The sequence below is a fragment of the Rhizopus delemar genome, genomic scaffold (assembly GCF_000149305.1).
Source record: "Rhizopus delemar RA 99-880 supercont3.1 genomic scaffold, whole genome shotgun sequence".
Taxonomy (NCBI): domain Eukaryota; kingdom Fungi; phylum Mucoromycota; class Mucoromycetes; order Mucorales; family Rhizopodaceae; genus Rhizopus; species Rhizopus delemar.
This window is the reverse complement of record NW_027137827.1, coordinates 708856-725217: the sequence shown is the minus strand read 5'-3', so window position 1 is coordinate 725217 and position 16362 is coordinate 708856. Positions and strand designations below refer to the sequence as shown.

Genomic DNA, 16362 nt, shown 5'->3' with positions numbered 1-16362 from the left:
ACGCCACCAAAATTGCTTGCACCTGTTCTGAATGCAGCAGCCAACCCAATGGATACAGAATGCTTGCAAAGAGAACTGTTAGAACTCATGTTCTTATGGATAGATATAGAAATAGAGGTTTTTTTTATTTTTCAGTGGAAATACAAACGTGCTAATGTAAAAAAAAACAAACAAACAATAGAATCGAGAAGAGTATCTGAAGCTAACGACAACGGGGAGGAAACTGTCGAATACTCGTCAGCCATTCCTGAGCCAGTAATTGAAGGTATATTTCAAACAACAAAGTATTTAATATAAGAAAGATTTTATTTATTGAAATATATTTTGCAACTTGTTAGACGGAATGAATGTTGACGAAGAGGAGGGAATGAGTAATGAGCAGCAGCTTCGTCACCTTTTGCTGTTGTTCATTGTGCTTTTTCAAGCAAAGCACCTCTCGGTGAAAGCCGGTGAAGACTTGTTGGCCTTTCTTTCCTTTTTTGTCCGTTCTCTTGGCCATAGTATGGAGATTCCAACAAAGATCTCTACTGCCCGTACTATGGTCAATTATTCCAAGGCCACCGATGGTTTGTCCCGTTTTCTTGTTTGCTCTGCTTGTCGAAGCGTTTACACTTCTGGAAGCTTGCATTCTCGCTCCTGTGGATATGTACGCTTCCCTAACAACCCTTATCGACAAGCACAACCATGTGGAAATGCTCTTTTTGTAGGCAGCAGTTTAAAGCCAGTGCTTGAGTATCCCTACAACTCAATTGTTGAGACTTTAAAAAAGTTCTTTATGCGACCCAGCTTTGAACAACAGATTGAGCAATGGAGAAGAAGGTCAGTTGATGAAGATGTCATGTTCGACATATATGATGGCAGAGTTTGGAATCAGCTTGTGGATTTAAATGGACAAGTCTTTACCCGCCAGCCAAGATCATTAATGGTATCATTGAATGTGGATTGGTTCCAGCCAAGTGACAATATGAAGCATTCTAGTGGTGCTATTTACCTTGCAATTAACAACTTGCCAAGAAATACGCGCATGAAGTTTTCCAACATCGTTTTGGTAGGTGTTATTCCTGGACCCCACGAACCAAATGATGATCAAATCCAGAACTTTTTAAAGCCATTGGTTGATGAATTGCTTGTATTGTACAATGGTGTTGTAATGCCCACTTACCAAAATCCTAACGGAGAAGTAGTTCGTGTGGCATTAATGTCCATCAACTGTGATATGCCTGCAGCAAGAAAAGTAGCTGGATACATGGGCGCCATGGCTACTAAAGCATGTAACAAGTGCTCAACTGCTTTTGGTCGTTTGTCAACCGGTACCAGGTCTTCAAAGCCAAACTTTTCCGATTTTGATGATGAAAACTGGGTGCAAAGAACGTGGGAGCAGCAAAGAGTTGATGCGTACGACTGGTTGACTGCTACGTGATTTATCCAAGAATAAAAAGGAACAAGAGAGGACGAGACTCGATAAAGAGATTGTTTTATTTAATAAGAAAATTGTACTCTATTTATACTTTTCATACACGGATAATATTTCATGTCATGGATTAATAATTAATGAGTATGATATAGCTGATGACAAATAGATAAGGGTTACGTGTTCTTCTATTGTTATATTTGTCATAGAATATTCGTATATGATTGACTGCGGCTGACTGTGATTTAGTTCCTGGATTTAATATAGTTTAACCGTGCAATTACGCAGCATCTTATCATGTAGCTTATTAATACTGTTTTCATATCGAGTTATGAATGATGGATACATCATTGCCCCCTTCCAGGTTGGAACAACCGATGAACATCATGAATAACGAAGAGTACATGGATTATATCTAATATGATTGATTAGGCTGTTCATATTAAAGACGTAAGTGTAGAGAAAAGAGAGAGCATGCTCTTCTGGTATATAATCGATAAAAACCCATAAAAACCTGTTTAGGAAAAAAAGTAATGGGAAAAGACCATATTCAGCTCGTTACTTTGTCTTGCTTCTTTTGTTAAGATTATTAGTCTTGGTTGGCAAATTAGTATGAGATGAGCGTTTACGTTTGCCAATGTTATTATTGACGTTACGTCTTGCCCAGTACTGTTCTATCATACTCATATCATCAAAACTTGAGGCAGGTTCCCAGGTATCATATTCTGGAGGATAACCTTTCCATCTTACTAGGTATTTATAATTGCTAGTGTTATTTCCTTTATGTTGGATAATTGCCTGCACATCGTACTGTTGTTGGTCAGCGCGATTATTAACAACGTTGTCTGTAGAGATAAGTTTGATGTGCGAAGTAGGTACGTCGCGCGATAATAATGCACCTGTTTTATCCGTCAAAATGTAGCTACCATTTTTTGTGACTCCATGTACGACAAAGGGCCCCTCGTACCTTGGGTCAGTTTTACTATTTCTATTCACATTTTTTATCATAACTTCGCTATTAGTAGGAAATTGTTGATGTACAATGCGGTGTTTCTTTGTAAAATACTCGTTGTCAATTCTTTGAGTAGTCATAATACGGTTACGTATAGCAGGGATTACTATGTTGTTCATATTGTCTAGTTTATTTTCTAGTGCTTTAGCATATTGCTGACTAGAGTTAGGTATTGAGGATTGTGTATTAGAATAATCCTGAAATTCATTTGGTTGCCTATAATACATAAGCACAAATGGTCTGGAATGATGTAATCTAAAATATTTACAATTCATAGCATATTGAATACTAGGAAGGAAAAGATTCCACTCGTTCTTCTTGCCTTGTAATCTTTTAACAAGAGCTCGTTTGGCTATTCCAACAAACGATTCGTTAGTCGAATTACCCAATGGGTTATAAGGCAGTGAAAGTCTATGGTCAATACCACAGGTTTCCATTAATGAATTAAATATTTCATTAGTGAATTCTGTACCGTTATCTGAACTAAGTTTTTTTGGGCCAACCAAAAGTGCAAAAGATATCTCTAAGTTCATTAGCTATGGATACTGCAGTTTTATCCATTAATGGTCTTAGAATTGTAAATCTTGTAAAAAGGTCAACTAGAACTAAAATGAAATTGTGTCCTTCTGTTGATGTAACGTTCAGGGTACCAAGATCAATACAGACGTGATCAAAAGGACCATCTGGTAGAATACTACGGGGAGGGTGATATCCGTGTTTGCCAATATTAAATTGTTGACATTCAGGACAATTGGATACGAGCTGTAATGCATCTTTTTTAATATTAATCCAGTGGAAATTATCATTGTGGATTGTCTTTACAATAGCATCAGCCCCAAAGTGTCCAAGTAGATGTGCCTTTAATAATAGGTTATGACGTTCTTCTTCTGGTGGTGTCATGTAGTCTACTAGTTGTACAGCTCTTTGTTTTATGTTTGTACTGTTTTCTGTAGTACGTTTGTTCTGTGACTTTGTAATTTTATTTTTTATGGAAAGTTGCTGCGGATTACTATCTCCCCCCAGTCTTTTTTCCGTATAGTCTGAAAAAAGACGAGAAAGTGAATCCGGCAACACATTTTCAATTCCTGGACGATGGATTACTCTGAATGTATAGTTGAAAATAGTTTCGAACCAATTCAGCATCATGGGGTTAGGAATGTTTTGTGTGCCAAGATAAACCAAACTTTTATGATCAGTATACAGCGTGAAATGAGATCCATACAACCACTTGTGAAATCTTTCAAAAAGATAACAGATGGCTAACAGCTCTCGTTTAGTTGTCGAGTAGTTCATTTCTGACTTCGACAGTGCTCTTGCTGCGAATCCAACATAGCGAGTTTTATCGTCGATAATTTGATAAAGTACACCGCCAATTCCTGTGTTGCTAGCATCTGTAGCTAGCTGTAATTCATGACGCATGTCAGGTATAGACAAAACAGGAGCATTAGATAAGGCTGTCTGTATATTTCGAAAAGCCTGTAGATATTTGTCAGTCCAAATGTGTTCCAATGAACCTTCATTACGTAGTTTATCTAACGGTGCGGTCATGGTAGAGAAATTTGGGAGATGACTTCGAAAATAATTAGCGAGACCTAGAAAGCGTTGTATATCTTTTCCAGTCTTTGGTATTGGCCACGCTAAAGCGTTTGCAACCTTTCTGCTATCCAGTGAGAGACTATTGTGGCTAATAGTGAAGCCCAGGATGTTTACAGAAGTTTGCATAAAATGACATTTATCAACGTTAAGAATGAATTTAGCTGATGTAAGTCGTTCGATGACAGTAGTTACGCATTTGATATGTTCCTCAATATCGGGTCCAGTACCGATAGTTAAATCATCAATGAAACATGTTACGTATGGCAAGTCATGTAAGAGAGTAGTTAGCACACGTTGGAAGTGATTTGGTATGGGGGTCAAACCGAATGGTGCTCTACAGAATTGATATTGTTCACCGTTAAATGTGAAAGCTGTGAGTGCTCTATGCTCTTCAGCTAGAGGTAGACGATGAAAAGCTTGTTTGAGGTCAAGTACTGTGAATAGCGTAGCAGCACTCATTTTTTGATGCAACTCAGCTATCAATGGTAATTGAAAGCGGTCGGTACGATCTTTAATGAGTATTGCATTGATATGTCTGGGGTCTATACATACCCGTATATCGTCACTATAATTACCATTAGCGTCCTTCTTACGTACAGTCAACAAAGGAGAGTTAAATGCAGTATTAGGAGGGGCTATTTCAATCACGCCATCTGCTAACCATTTATCAACCTGTTCTTGTACTTTAGGCTGGATTGACAGTGCAATAGGATACTGTCGTCTATAAGTCGTTTTACCTGGCTCAGTTTCCAAGCGAACTATCGCTTCAGGTAGAGGACATGCAGATGTGCTAGGGATCTTAGCATTAGCGCTCAAATATGGCTGTAATGCGTCCATAAGTTGTTCACGCTGTTGGTGAGTGCCAGCGGGTGACTTGTTAGGTTTGATAGGTGAAGGGTCTATTGGATCAGGTATTGTAGAGATATTAGGACTATCCCACGTAACAGCTAAACCTGTCAAGTTAATGTTTAACTTAGGCATAAGATCTGTACCAATACAAATAGGTATATCTTTATCAAACTTAAAAATTTCAAATTTATGCAAGACATTGATTCCGTTATAAAATACTTTTATTTGATCTGTAATAGCAGTTCTAGGTACCAAGGTATTCAAACTAGCTAATTGTAATTTTCCTGAAACAGGAAAAGTTCTAACGTTTATAATTTTTGCTAGGTCAGGAGAGATCGTAGAAGTATTACACCCAGTATCAACCAAAGCCCAAGTACGGACATTTTCTATAGTGATGGGTACAAAAAAGGAATCAGTACGTTTGTTATTAAAACTGTGAAGTTTTGTATTAAACGGTTGCAACTTACATAGTGATGAGTAGTAGTGGATGTCCTTGACGGCTTCATCGTCAAGATCCTGTTCTTCATCGTGGTCTTGTTGGTTGGCAGGGTTGTACTTAGAAGCTTTTGTACCCATTGGTACATCTTCACTGCCAGTCAACTGAAGTGAGCGGAATGCTCGGGTTATGGTAGGTGCAGTAGAGGAGGAGGAGGCAGAACCAGCGGAAAGAGGTTGATTCCTTTTAGGGCAAACATTTAAATGCTCCCTAGTAAAAGGAGCGTTGCACTTAAAGCAACGCTTACTAAACGTCTCTTTGTTCATGCTGCCAGTTATACCCAGTTCCTGAGCCTTCTTACAATGATCAGTTGTGTGGTTGCACTTCCCATGGATAACACAAGTCCTTCCATCCGTACGGTGGTTTCTTTTATGAATACCACTGGGAGGGTTCAACCCGTTGACTTGAGAGGGTTGGTCATTGAACTTTCTGGTTGACGTATTGGGCAAGGTCTGCTGTTTCGTATGAAACTTTCTTGCGATACTTGAAAGGAGGTTGATATCATTTTTTGCCTCCTGGTCCAGACTGACGATGGCCATATTGACATGATTTTGGAGGCTGCCAGGAAGGGAGTTCACGAACAAGATAGCCAAAAAATCATCAGCTACGGGTGTGGCTTCACGCTTGAGCTTCAAGAAGCGGTCGGTGTATTTTTCCACAGATTCATCAGGTTGCATGCTGATGGTTAACAGCTCTCTTGAGGCGTGAGCTTGAGCCTCAGTGGATTCGATGCCGTATTTCAAGGTTAATTGCTCCTTGAATGTGGCCCAAGATAAGTTCTTCTTTACCCGTAATTCATCATACCATGAACGCTGGGGATGGGTAAGTGAGAAAGGGATGAGGCGCTGCCAATGCACTTGTACATCCAAACGATACGCAAAGAGGATGTCCTCAAAACGTCGGATACACTCAGCAATGTCTTTATAGACAGGCAAGGCCGAGTTCTCCACATTACCAGTATATTGAAACAAAGGTAAGTTTTGAGGGACTACCGTGGGTTGACTGTTAGAACCGTTAATGGCAGAGCCATTGGTCTGTATAGCCAAGTTATTAGCCAGTTTTGCTTGCAGGTCCAACAAGGAGGTCAAGATGGTGGACTTGGTGGTGTATTCACGAGAAAGGTTAGCCAGTTGCTTTCCCGTAAGCTCTTGACTAGTAATAGCCGCAGCAACTTGCTCAACCTGTTTCGTCAAAGTCTGAATGGTAGCCGTTAAATTACGACCACCTAAGACCTGAGAAGGTGGTGCTGCGCCACTGATCTTGACACCAGCAAGTGGGGAAATGGGTGCCCCGGCTTCTACTTCTTCCATCTCTATGTCTTCTGTATTAGAAATGGGCGAACCATGACTAGAAAGTTCCACCCCATTAACCATGGTAGATTTTTCAAGTCGAGGACCAATGAAAGCAGGATCACTTTCAGAAAAAAGAATTTCTTCGTTGGAAGCCAAAAGGTTAGAGTTGATAGACATGTTTGAGAATAGTGTAGTAGTAATAGAGTAAAGAGAATTCGTCAAAAAAAATGATTTATCCAAGAATAAAAAGGAACAAGAGAGGACGAGACTCGATAAAGAGATTGTTTTATTTAATAAGAAAATTGTACTCTATTTATACTTTTCATACACGGATAATATTTCATGTCATGGATTAATAATTAATGAGTATGATATAGCTGATGACAAATAGATAAGGGTTACGTGTTCTTCTATTGTTATATTTGTCATAGAATATTCGTATATGATTGACTGCGGCTGACTGTGATTTAGTTCCTGGATTTAATATAGTTTAACCGTGCAATTACGCAGCATCTTATCATGTAGCTTATTAATACTGTTTTCATATCGAGTTATGAATGATGGATACATCACTACGCACAAGACACAACAAGAAGAAAAGCAAGCAAGTTCTGGTACAAAATGGAGTGAAGTACACCGACTTCCTTACTTTGACGTGGTGAGATATGTAACTGTCGATCCAATGCATAATTTGTTTCTTGGAACACCAAAAAAAATGATTGAAGTTTGGCAGGATTTTGGTTTGCTTGATTCTACTGATTTTTCAGCAATGGCAACAGAGTCAACTACCATAATCATTCCTCGGCAATACACTAAGCTATCTGAAGGTATGTAATACTGCTAGATTGTGCTTATATATACGCAAAATAAAACTTTATTGTATGATGGGGCAAGATACTTACTTTTTCTTTTTTAAAAAAAAAATAGGAAAAATCTCTGGTGCTTTTGCTAATATGAAATCAGATGAGTGGAGAACTTGGGTTGTTGCGTTGTCACCTTTCCTTCTCAAACAAAGACTGTCAGGTGAACATTTTGTGAACTGGTTGCGGTATGTCGATGCTGTGAAGCTGGTCACTGGCCCTTCCATCACAGTAGAAGACATAGATACAGCACATCTATTGATGAGAAACTTTGGCAAGACCTGTGTCGAGTTGTATGGTGAATCTATGCCCATTCCAAACATGCATATGCATCTTCATTTGAAAGAAAGCTTCCTGGACTTTGGTCCCTCATACTCTTTTTGGCTTTATGGCTTTGAACGTCTTAATGGCGATATGAAAGATATCAACATCAATTTTAAGACTGGATTTGAAACAACTTATGCTACTATGTTCATTCAAAATGTTCACACACAAGATCTAGTATATTCCTTACATTCCTTTATAAATTCAACAAACGAAGACATGCTCCTACTAACCAAATTTATAGAAGAGATAGGTGAGGTTACGAATGACGAGAGTGGTTTAACGCCATTTGATTACTCTCGTTTCATAGACGGACCTAGCTTATTTAATTCGACAATTACTGGTAGTGAGCCTCTGCCACCTACATCCTATCCTTTAAAATTCAATAAGAAGACAGAACTTATATGCCATGAACATTATGACGCTTTAAAAAATTATTATATGAACACCTATGCAACTATGACTACAAACACATACATTGATACCACTATACACTCATTCAAAAAAATCACTTTGCTTGGGCAGCTTTACCAGCCAGCAAGTGATAATTCATTATCATTATCATCATCACCATCATCATTCATTCAGGCCATTGTCGACAATCAACTGCGCATTGGTCAAATATCATATTTTTTTACTCATTCATTTGGTGACAACACTCATTACTTTGCATTTGTCAATTGGTACAGCCATGCGACCCAACATTTTCCCACTTTTGATGGTACTGGCATCCAAGTGTGGAAGAACCAGTATAAACCAGTGTCAAGGCTTAGCATACTTCCGATTCATCGCATTTATAATCCTGTTGCTGTCAAGCCATATATCGACAATAATATTCTCACTCTCTCTCTTCCAAGAAAAATTTATATGTAACAATTATGCAAAACTATTCAATCATTTATCATTATCATTATTATTATTTTATATATTTTACTAAAGAATCATTCAATAGACTACTTTTTTTTTAACAAATGTTTATTCAATTTGGTGAGAGACAACAAAACAAGAAACAAAAAAAAAAGCAAAAAAAAAAGTGGATGCCTATGGCATTGGGTTGGCAGCAGCAGAGGAGGAAGGACCAGAAACAGAAGTGGGGAAGCCAAGAGCAGGGGAAGAAAAAGCCCAGGAAGGGTAGTACTCATGATCGAGTTTATCTGGGAACTCCATCTCAACATTTTGCACTCTTCTTCTAATTGTTGGTGGAGCTCCCTTTTTCTTTAGTAATTCTTTGTACCCTTTCTGAAGCTCTTTGTGGAATTCCACTACCTGTAGGCAATTAAGGTATATTAGAAAATGAGATTTATTGATATGTCATACTTACTCTTTCACTTCTGAATGATGGCCGTTTGACAATAAACGTACGGCCATCTTCATCTTCTGGGCCATTCTCCTCATCAGAGGTCCAATCAACCGTCAAGATCTTTTCGGCAAATGGGAACCGTGCTTGGTATGCAGCTGCGTTAGCGTTGTAAGCAACCCTCCTGTTAAGGAGTTTCTATTATAAAGTATTGATGTAAGTATTATAGGCATTTTATATTACAATTTTTAAATATCAAGTACTTACTGCATTTACGCGGCTGCGGCAGGCTGACGTTGGTGTCGTCACAGCTTTCCCATTTGCCTTATCCACCATGTAATAGAACTTGCTTCTAATCATGGTGAATACTTGCGAATCAGTCAGGCTATTGAAGCGTTGGTGCTTCCTGACTTCATCGCGCAACAGATTTTTTACTTTTCTGTTGGCCTTGTCGGTGATGGACTTGAGCGTATCAAACTCGATGCCACGGCCAACCAAGTATTCACGGTAGTGATCAGCTATGTGATCCTATGATGTAAGTAAAAAAAAAAAGAAAAAAAAAAGAAATAAAGTTATTAAATTGTATTTGCTAATTGATACTTTAATTTTAGACTTACACTACACTGCTTTTTGATCCTGTTGATCTCAGCCATATCAACATACTGCTGCCCTTGCTGTGGCTGTTGAACTGGATGCTGCTGCTGCTGCTGCTGCTGCAGTTGTTGCTGTTGCCACATTTGAGCAAAAAACTGCATTTGAGCAGCCATCATCTCTGGCGTGAGACCAGAGGCTGCTCCGAAGGTCTCTGCACCAGTATGGCTGCCAAAGCTTGGAACAGGAGCAGAAACGAGGACAGGAGCGGACACGGGAACAGGAACAGAAGCAGAAGCAGAAGCGGAAACAGGAGCAGGAGCGGGAGCGGGAGCAGAAGAAAGAGAAGAAGAAGGAGAAGGAACAACAGTGGACGATGATCCAGCAATGCCCATGGAAACTCTTGCCCTTTTGGGGGCATTGCTGGGAACGTTGATGGGGGTGGCGACGCGTCTGGACATTTTTTTAGAATAAGTATAAAGAAGGAAAAAAAAGAAAAATGTCCTACAATGTTTTTTTTATATTCTTCTGTTTCTTTTGTACTCTCTTTTTTTTAAAAAAAACACTATTTGGGTTGAAGATGATAAAGTTAACTAAAGAATAAATTTAACAATATATAAACAAGCTTTTTGAATATTCTAATAGCTGCTCTAATTTCAAAAATAGCGTTAGAACGAGCTTTCATGGTTATTAGATTTGACTGATACCGAATAGTTGTAACACTAGTAAAATGAGACTATAAAAAAAAGTATTTTTTTTTCCCTTTTTTTTTTTTTAAAAAAACAATCTTCATAAAAGGTAAGTTCTTCATATTATATATACCATATTCCTGCTCTAACGATGCTTTTACTTTAGTAAAATCATATCGGTTGCTTTCTTGATGTTTGAAATGGTCTTTATAAAGTCTCTTTCCCAGGATTATCGTTGCTTCCTTTACTTGTTGGTATAAGCTTAACTAGTGTCTTTTTTTCTTTTTTTTTCCTGTTCCATCTAAAGCAAGGTACTATTACTTCTATTACATAACCTATATAGCTAATAATTATTATAGATACATGCTGCTTCCTTTTTTATTTGCTGGTATAAGCTTAGCTAGTCTTCTGGCCTATCTAAAGAAAGGTACTATTACTTCTACTACGTATACTCAATAGCTAATAATTATTATAGATACATGCTACTTTGCTTTGGCCTTTTACTATCTCTTTCTCGCCCTTGCTTTGGTTCTTGAGTACTGATGTCTTTTCTTCTTTTGCTTTGAGTGCCCAAGTCCTTGAATCCTTGAATCTTTGAATCCTTGTGTCTTTGCATCCTTGAGCTTGGCCTTTTTTTTTTTTTCTCATGAGAACCTTTTGAGTTCCACGAGATTAATTGATGTATTTTTAGATTAGTTGATGCTTTTTTGGTGACGATAGGTAAGTCAAGTAAGCTTTTAAAACACTACAAGCAAAGAAATACTGTATATTGTTATTATTATTTCATTTAAATAAAAAAAAAAAAAGCTATTTTTTATAAACCAAATCCCTATTTTTTTGTGTATATAAAGCAATATTTATTGCAATATGAATGGTTAATAAAGAAGTATATAAAGCAATATGAGTGGTCGATAAAGAAGTGTATAAAGTAATATGAGTGGTCGATAAAGAAGTTTATAAGGCAATATGAGTGGTTTATAAAGATCAAAAAGACAAATAAAGCATTGATTTGAAAAGTATCATTGGTCCCCAATTTTTTTCTGACGTAGAAAAGACTATGAAAAGCAGCTACCAAGATAGACGTCCTCGCACATTAAGGATTAAATCTACTTAGAACTCTGAATTATCACTCCCGTCAGTATCTGCATTAGCAGGACGTAGAATAAATAATAGAATTACACTACCTCAAAAAATTGTTCATTTTGAACCGCCTTTTACACATTTCGTACTGAATCTGCTTCGTATAATCCCCAATCAGCGCTCAGCACAAACCATTATGAAACACTGCTTCTCAGCTATTTACTACACTGTAAGCATATCACGTGCTATGCGTAAATGCTGGAAAATATCCAATCAAAAATCAAAATCAAAATGAACAATTTTTTGGGTTTTTGTCGACATTTTTTATTTTATTAGCTAATAATTAATCTCACTGCCCTTTTCTTTTAAAACAAGTTGTAGTCTTTGCGGCATGCTGCATACTAACTGCTCGCAGTATTCCTTTGTAATTTCATTGTACCAAATATCTGCAACCCGTTCAAATAGTTCTTTCATACTTAAGAGTGCAGTTTCATAAGCATACAGCCGGACTTTTAAGTAATTCCATAAATTCTCTATAGGATTTAAGTCGGGTGAATATGCTGTCCAATCCAGTAGCTGCACCTTGTTATCTACGAACCATTTTTGTGTTAGTCTAGATGTATGCTTTGGATTGTTATCATGTTGAAATATAATGTCATCCTTTGACATATCGTATTCTTCTAATGAAGAGAGCATATCCTCCGTCATAATCTTGCAATACAGCTCTGAATCTAAACCTCCGAGCACTTGAGCGATATATCCAACTCCATTTGCTGTCAAACAGCTCCAAAGTAGTATACTACTGCCTCCATGCTCATAAGTTTGGTTGGCGTTGTGATCCTGCAGAGGCCTTCCTTCTTGTACTCAAGTCTATTGTTTACCATCTGAACCCAAGCGATTGATTTTTGTTTCGTCGCTAAAGACTACTCCATTCCAGGCTTCCTCTGTCCAACCTATATGCTTCTTGGCAAACTGAAGGAGCGCCTTTTGGGAAGAATGCGTTAAAGGAAGAGTTGTTGGTTTTCGTCGAAATTGAAATTTGGAGCTTTTAAGAAGGTTTCGCACGGTCTGGCTGCAAATATCCGAACCTAAGCCACTTAAGTCTCTGGCAGCGTGCTCTCCGGTCTTGTACACACCAGCATTGAACCTGCGTAATACAAGGCGCGCGTCGTATATGTTAAGTTTCTTGGGTTGACCTGCTTGCAATACGGAGTGATGGTCTACTTCTTTCGCAATGTTCGAAATAGACCCTTTAGAAACATGTAACTCGTTACTGATAGCATCGTACGACTTTCCTCTTCTTAAAGCAGAAATAATTGCATTTCGTTGGGTTTCTGAAATTTCGCAATTTACCATTACTTGAAATGTCGAGATGGAGCAATGAGAGATTACAATGGGAAAACAAAAAAAACCAAAATCGACCAGGGCTACCTTGGAATAGCAGAAGTAAGCAAGGGTAAAAACTATGATAGCAGTCACGAGTTAGTCCTATGTTATTTGGGAACATAGGCGTAAATTTAGTTCATATTCAAAAAAACCCAAAAAATTGTTCATTTTGATTTTGATTTTTGATTGGATATTTTCCAGCATTTACGCATAGCACGTGATATGCTTACAGTGTAGTAAATAGCTGAGAAGCAGTGTTTCATAATGGTTTGTGCTGAGCGCTGATTGGGGATTATACGAAGCAGATTCAGTACGAAATGTGTAAAAGGCGGTTCAAAATGAACAATTTTTTGAGGTAGTGTAGTCAAAAAGAAGAACGGCGAATATCGTATGGTAATCGACTACCGCAAGTTAAATGCTGTAACCAAAAAGGATTCTTACCCACTACCGAGAATCGATGATCTACTCGACACACTAGGAAAGGCTGAGATATTTGCAGATAAAAATTTGAGAATTAAAAGGAGATAGTACTTGAAAACTAGTGAATGAGTCTCTATGTAACCTCTTTATTAGATTTCAAGACGAGGGAGAGAACCCATTTAATCAAACTACGCCTTTATATAGGAAATAAAATTATTCAGGGACCGAAGTGAGTTCAAGGTCAATTTTAGTATTGAACTTGAATAATATAAATATTGTATATGGTTAATATTGTAAATGAGTCTTAGAGAATATGTAATATATAATATTATGTATTCAGTACTTGTTATTTTTTATATAAGATTTGAGTAATCTCATACGAATAATAAGTATTTAATGGGGTAAATACGACAAAGGCCAAAGTATTTTCCGCCTTAGACATGAGAGCTGGATTTCATCAAGTTCCAATGGAAGAAGAAAGTAAAGAGCTAACCGCATTTACAACAAAATTTGGAGTTTATCATTACAACACGTTACCAATGGGATTAGTCAATTCACCAGCAACTTTTCAAAGATTAATTGATCTCTGCTTCCGACCACTTCTCAACAAATGTTTAGTTGCTTATATAGATGATTTGAATGTATATTCTAATGATGATCATGAACATCTTCTCCACCTAGAACAAGTATTCAATTGCATAAAAATCGCCAACTTAAAGCTCAATCCAGAAAAATGCTTCTTTTTCAAAGATCATTTGAAGTTTCTTGGATATATTGTAACGAAAGAAGGAATACAAACCGACCCAAGCAAAATTGAAAAGATTCAAAATTATCCAGTCCCAAAAACACTCACGCAAATAAGAGGATTCCTTGGATTGGCCTCATATTATCGAAGATTTATTAAAAATTTTGCAGCAATCGCACGACCTTTACAAGATCAAACCAAAACATCAAAAAGAATACCTTGGACTAACAAGACAACTGAATCATTCGAATTGTTAAAGAAATTATTAACACAAGCACCGGTTTTGGCAAGACCTGACTTTAATCGAGACTTTATCTTAGTAACAGACGCATCAAGAAATGGTCTTGGATGTATATTGACACAGTTGGATGAAAACAATCATGAGCACCCAATTATTTATGCCAGCAGAAGTCTCAAATCGAGCGAAGGAAACTATGGTGTATCTAAACTGGAATGTTTAGCAGTAATATGGGCAGTTAAATTATTTAGACCATATCTATTGGGAAGAAAATTCACTATTATCACTGATCATTCAGCATTAAAAGGTTTAATCAATTCCACAAATCCAACCGGAATCATTGCAAGATGGATCACAATCTTAGCAGAATATGAATACGAAATCAAATATCGACCTGGAAGAGTCAATGAGAGTGCTGATTTCATGTCTCGACTTGGATACTAAGCACTAAAACCGCAACAATATGATTATCACCTGAAATACATAATTATTTTACAAAGCTACATGGAGGCAGGGAGGGGTAGTTGAAACAAATATTCCAAAAAAAAAGATTCATTAACAACAGTACAAAAAAAAATTTCCCACAACAAAAGAAATCCTGAAACAACACAAAGAAAAAAAAAATAATTACCTGAAACTCATAAACCCACAACACAACTAAATCAAGCAAATTTACCAAGTACAAGAATTACAAAAATGGAAGAACAAAAAATGAACCTATTAAAGCAATACTTGCATGATCTAAGGATTCCAGACAACATATCTGATAAAGTGGCGCGATATCTTAAAAAGGAATCAAGCAACTTCACTATATACAAAGGCACATTATATCGATACAACACTTCAAACGGTATCATTCGCAAAGTACTAAACAAAGAAGAAGCTCAAAGTATAATACACACATACCATCAACATCCTTTGGGAGGACATCTTGCTTACAACAACACTCTACATAAAATTGCTACAAGATATTATTGGGAAAAAATGGCTCGTGACATACAAGAATACGTTAAAAAATGTCCAAGATGCCAAGTTCATGGATGCAAATCTCTCAACGAAGAATTATACCCAGTACCAGTATCATCAAAACCATTCGATAGAATAGCACTAGATGCTAAACATGTTCAGTCATCAAGAACTGGATATCGATATATAATCGTTGTGATCGATTATTTAACAAAATACAGTGGGTCAAAATACCTCACAAACGTATGATGATTTTTACTTATTTTTGATGTAATTCCGTAACAAATTGGCTCAATAATTTCAAATTTAAAATATAAAACTAACTATGTGTGCACTACTGTGTGCCAAAAGTTTAAACTCAGATAATTAGCTGAGATCTATTAAGAGACAGATACTTAAGCTCGGTCTATTTGTGAGGTATTTTGACTTTATTGATATCTAGTTGATCCGCCCTTTTCATCAATGACAGCTTGTATTCTTTCTGGCATACTGTCAATATGCTTTAAGCACTGATCTTTTGTAAAGGAATTCCATTCCTTTTCCACTCTCTGCCATAGTTCGTGCATGCTTTTTGCTCTATTTTAGTACATGCTTAGCGTCAGCTTAAGATGATACCATATATGCTCGATTGGACTCAAATCAGGACTTTGGGATAGCCAGTCATCAATACAACACATACTGTTATCTTCCATATACTGTTTTGTTGACTTTGATCGGTGTTTTGGGTCGTTGTCGTGTTGAAAAATGGATGATTTCCAATCTAGGCCATAGTACCCGAGCGTGTCTTTAAGGCTTGTGCCAAGGATTTCTTGGTATACCTCTGAATTCATGGTGCCATCATATATCTGACATGCATACCCGGGTCCCTCACTGGTTATACAGCCCCACAACATGATACCACCATGTGGTATTTACACATGTAATAAAGTAATAATGTAAGTTACTACGAACAATGGTCCTCCAAATTAGGAATATCGGACATTGTATTACGCCACTTCAAATAAAATCCCGATCCACTCCAGAATATTCTAATAAGTTCCTGGATCAGGATTAATAATTACTTCTTGATAAGAAGATGTTAAACTATGCCAATCATATAAATAACTCATT

General features: G+C 37.2%; 6 protein-coding genes across 6 annotated transcripts; 3 read left to right on the top strand and 3 right to left on the bottom strand.

Annotated features, from left to right (window-relative positions):
* Positions 1-367: 367 nt before the first annotated feature.
* On the top strand, positions 368-1420 carry RO3G_00291 (uncharacterized protein; the record flags this gene model as incomplete). The annotated part of the gene is made up of 1 exon (XM_067654882.1): positions 368-1420. One exon carries the CDS (start codon positions 368-370, stop codon positions 1418-1420), a length of 1053 nt encoding a protein of 350 aa, XP_067510983.1.
* A 1486-nt stretch (positions 1421-2906) lies between these two features.
* Positions 2907-6833, bottom strand: RO3G_00290 (uncharacterized protein; the record flags this gene model as incomplete). Its single annotated transcript, XM_067654881.1, has 2 exons — positions 2907-4495; positions 4613-6833. The coding sequence occupies 2 exons, from the start codon at positions 6831-6833 to the stop codon at positions 2907-2909; spliced, it is 3810 nt and encodes a 1269-aa protein (XP_067510982.1).
* A 538-nt stretch (positions 6834-7371) lies between these two features.
* On the top strand, positions 7372-8713 carry RO3G_00289 (uncharacterized protein; the record flags this gene model as incomplete). Its single annotated transcript, XM_067654880.1, has 2 exons — positions 7372-7483; positions 7584-8713. 2 exons carry the CDS (start codon positions 7372-7374, stop codon positions 8711-8713), a joined length of 1242 nt encoding a protein of 413 aa, XP_067510981.1.
* Positions 8714-9140: 427 nt separating this feature from the next.
* On the bottom strand, positions 9141-10189 carry RO3G_00288 (uncharacterized protein; the record flags this gene model as incomplete). Its single annotated transcript, XM_067654879.1, has 3 exons — positions 9141-9335; positions 9405-9665; positions 9755-10189. The coding sequence occupies 3 exons, from the start codon at positions 10187-10189 to the stop codon at positions 9141-9143; spliced, it is 891 nt and encodes a 296-aa protein (XP_067510980.1).
* Positions 10190-11833: 1644 nt separating this feature from the next.
* RO3G_00287 (uncharacterized protein) lies at positions 11834-12853 on the bottom strand (the record flags this gene model as incomplete). Its single annotated transcript, XM_067654878.1, has 2 exons — positions 11834-12270; positions 12379-12853. 2 exons carry the CDS (start codon positions 12851-12853, stop codon positions 11834-11836), a joined length of 912 nt encoding a protein of 303 aa, XP_067510979.1.
* Positions 12854-15270: 2417 nt separating this feature from the next.
* On the top strand, positions 15271-15501 carry RO3G_00286 (uncharacterized protein; the record flags this gene model as incomplete). Its single annotated transcript, XM_067654877.1, has 1 exon — positions 15271-15501. The coding sequence occupies one exon, from the start codon at positions 15271-15273 to the stop codon at positions 15499-15501; it is 231 nt and encodes a 76-aa protein (XP_067510978.1).
* Between the last annotated feature and the right edge of the window lie 861 nt (positions 15502-16362).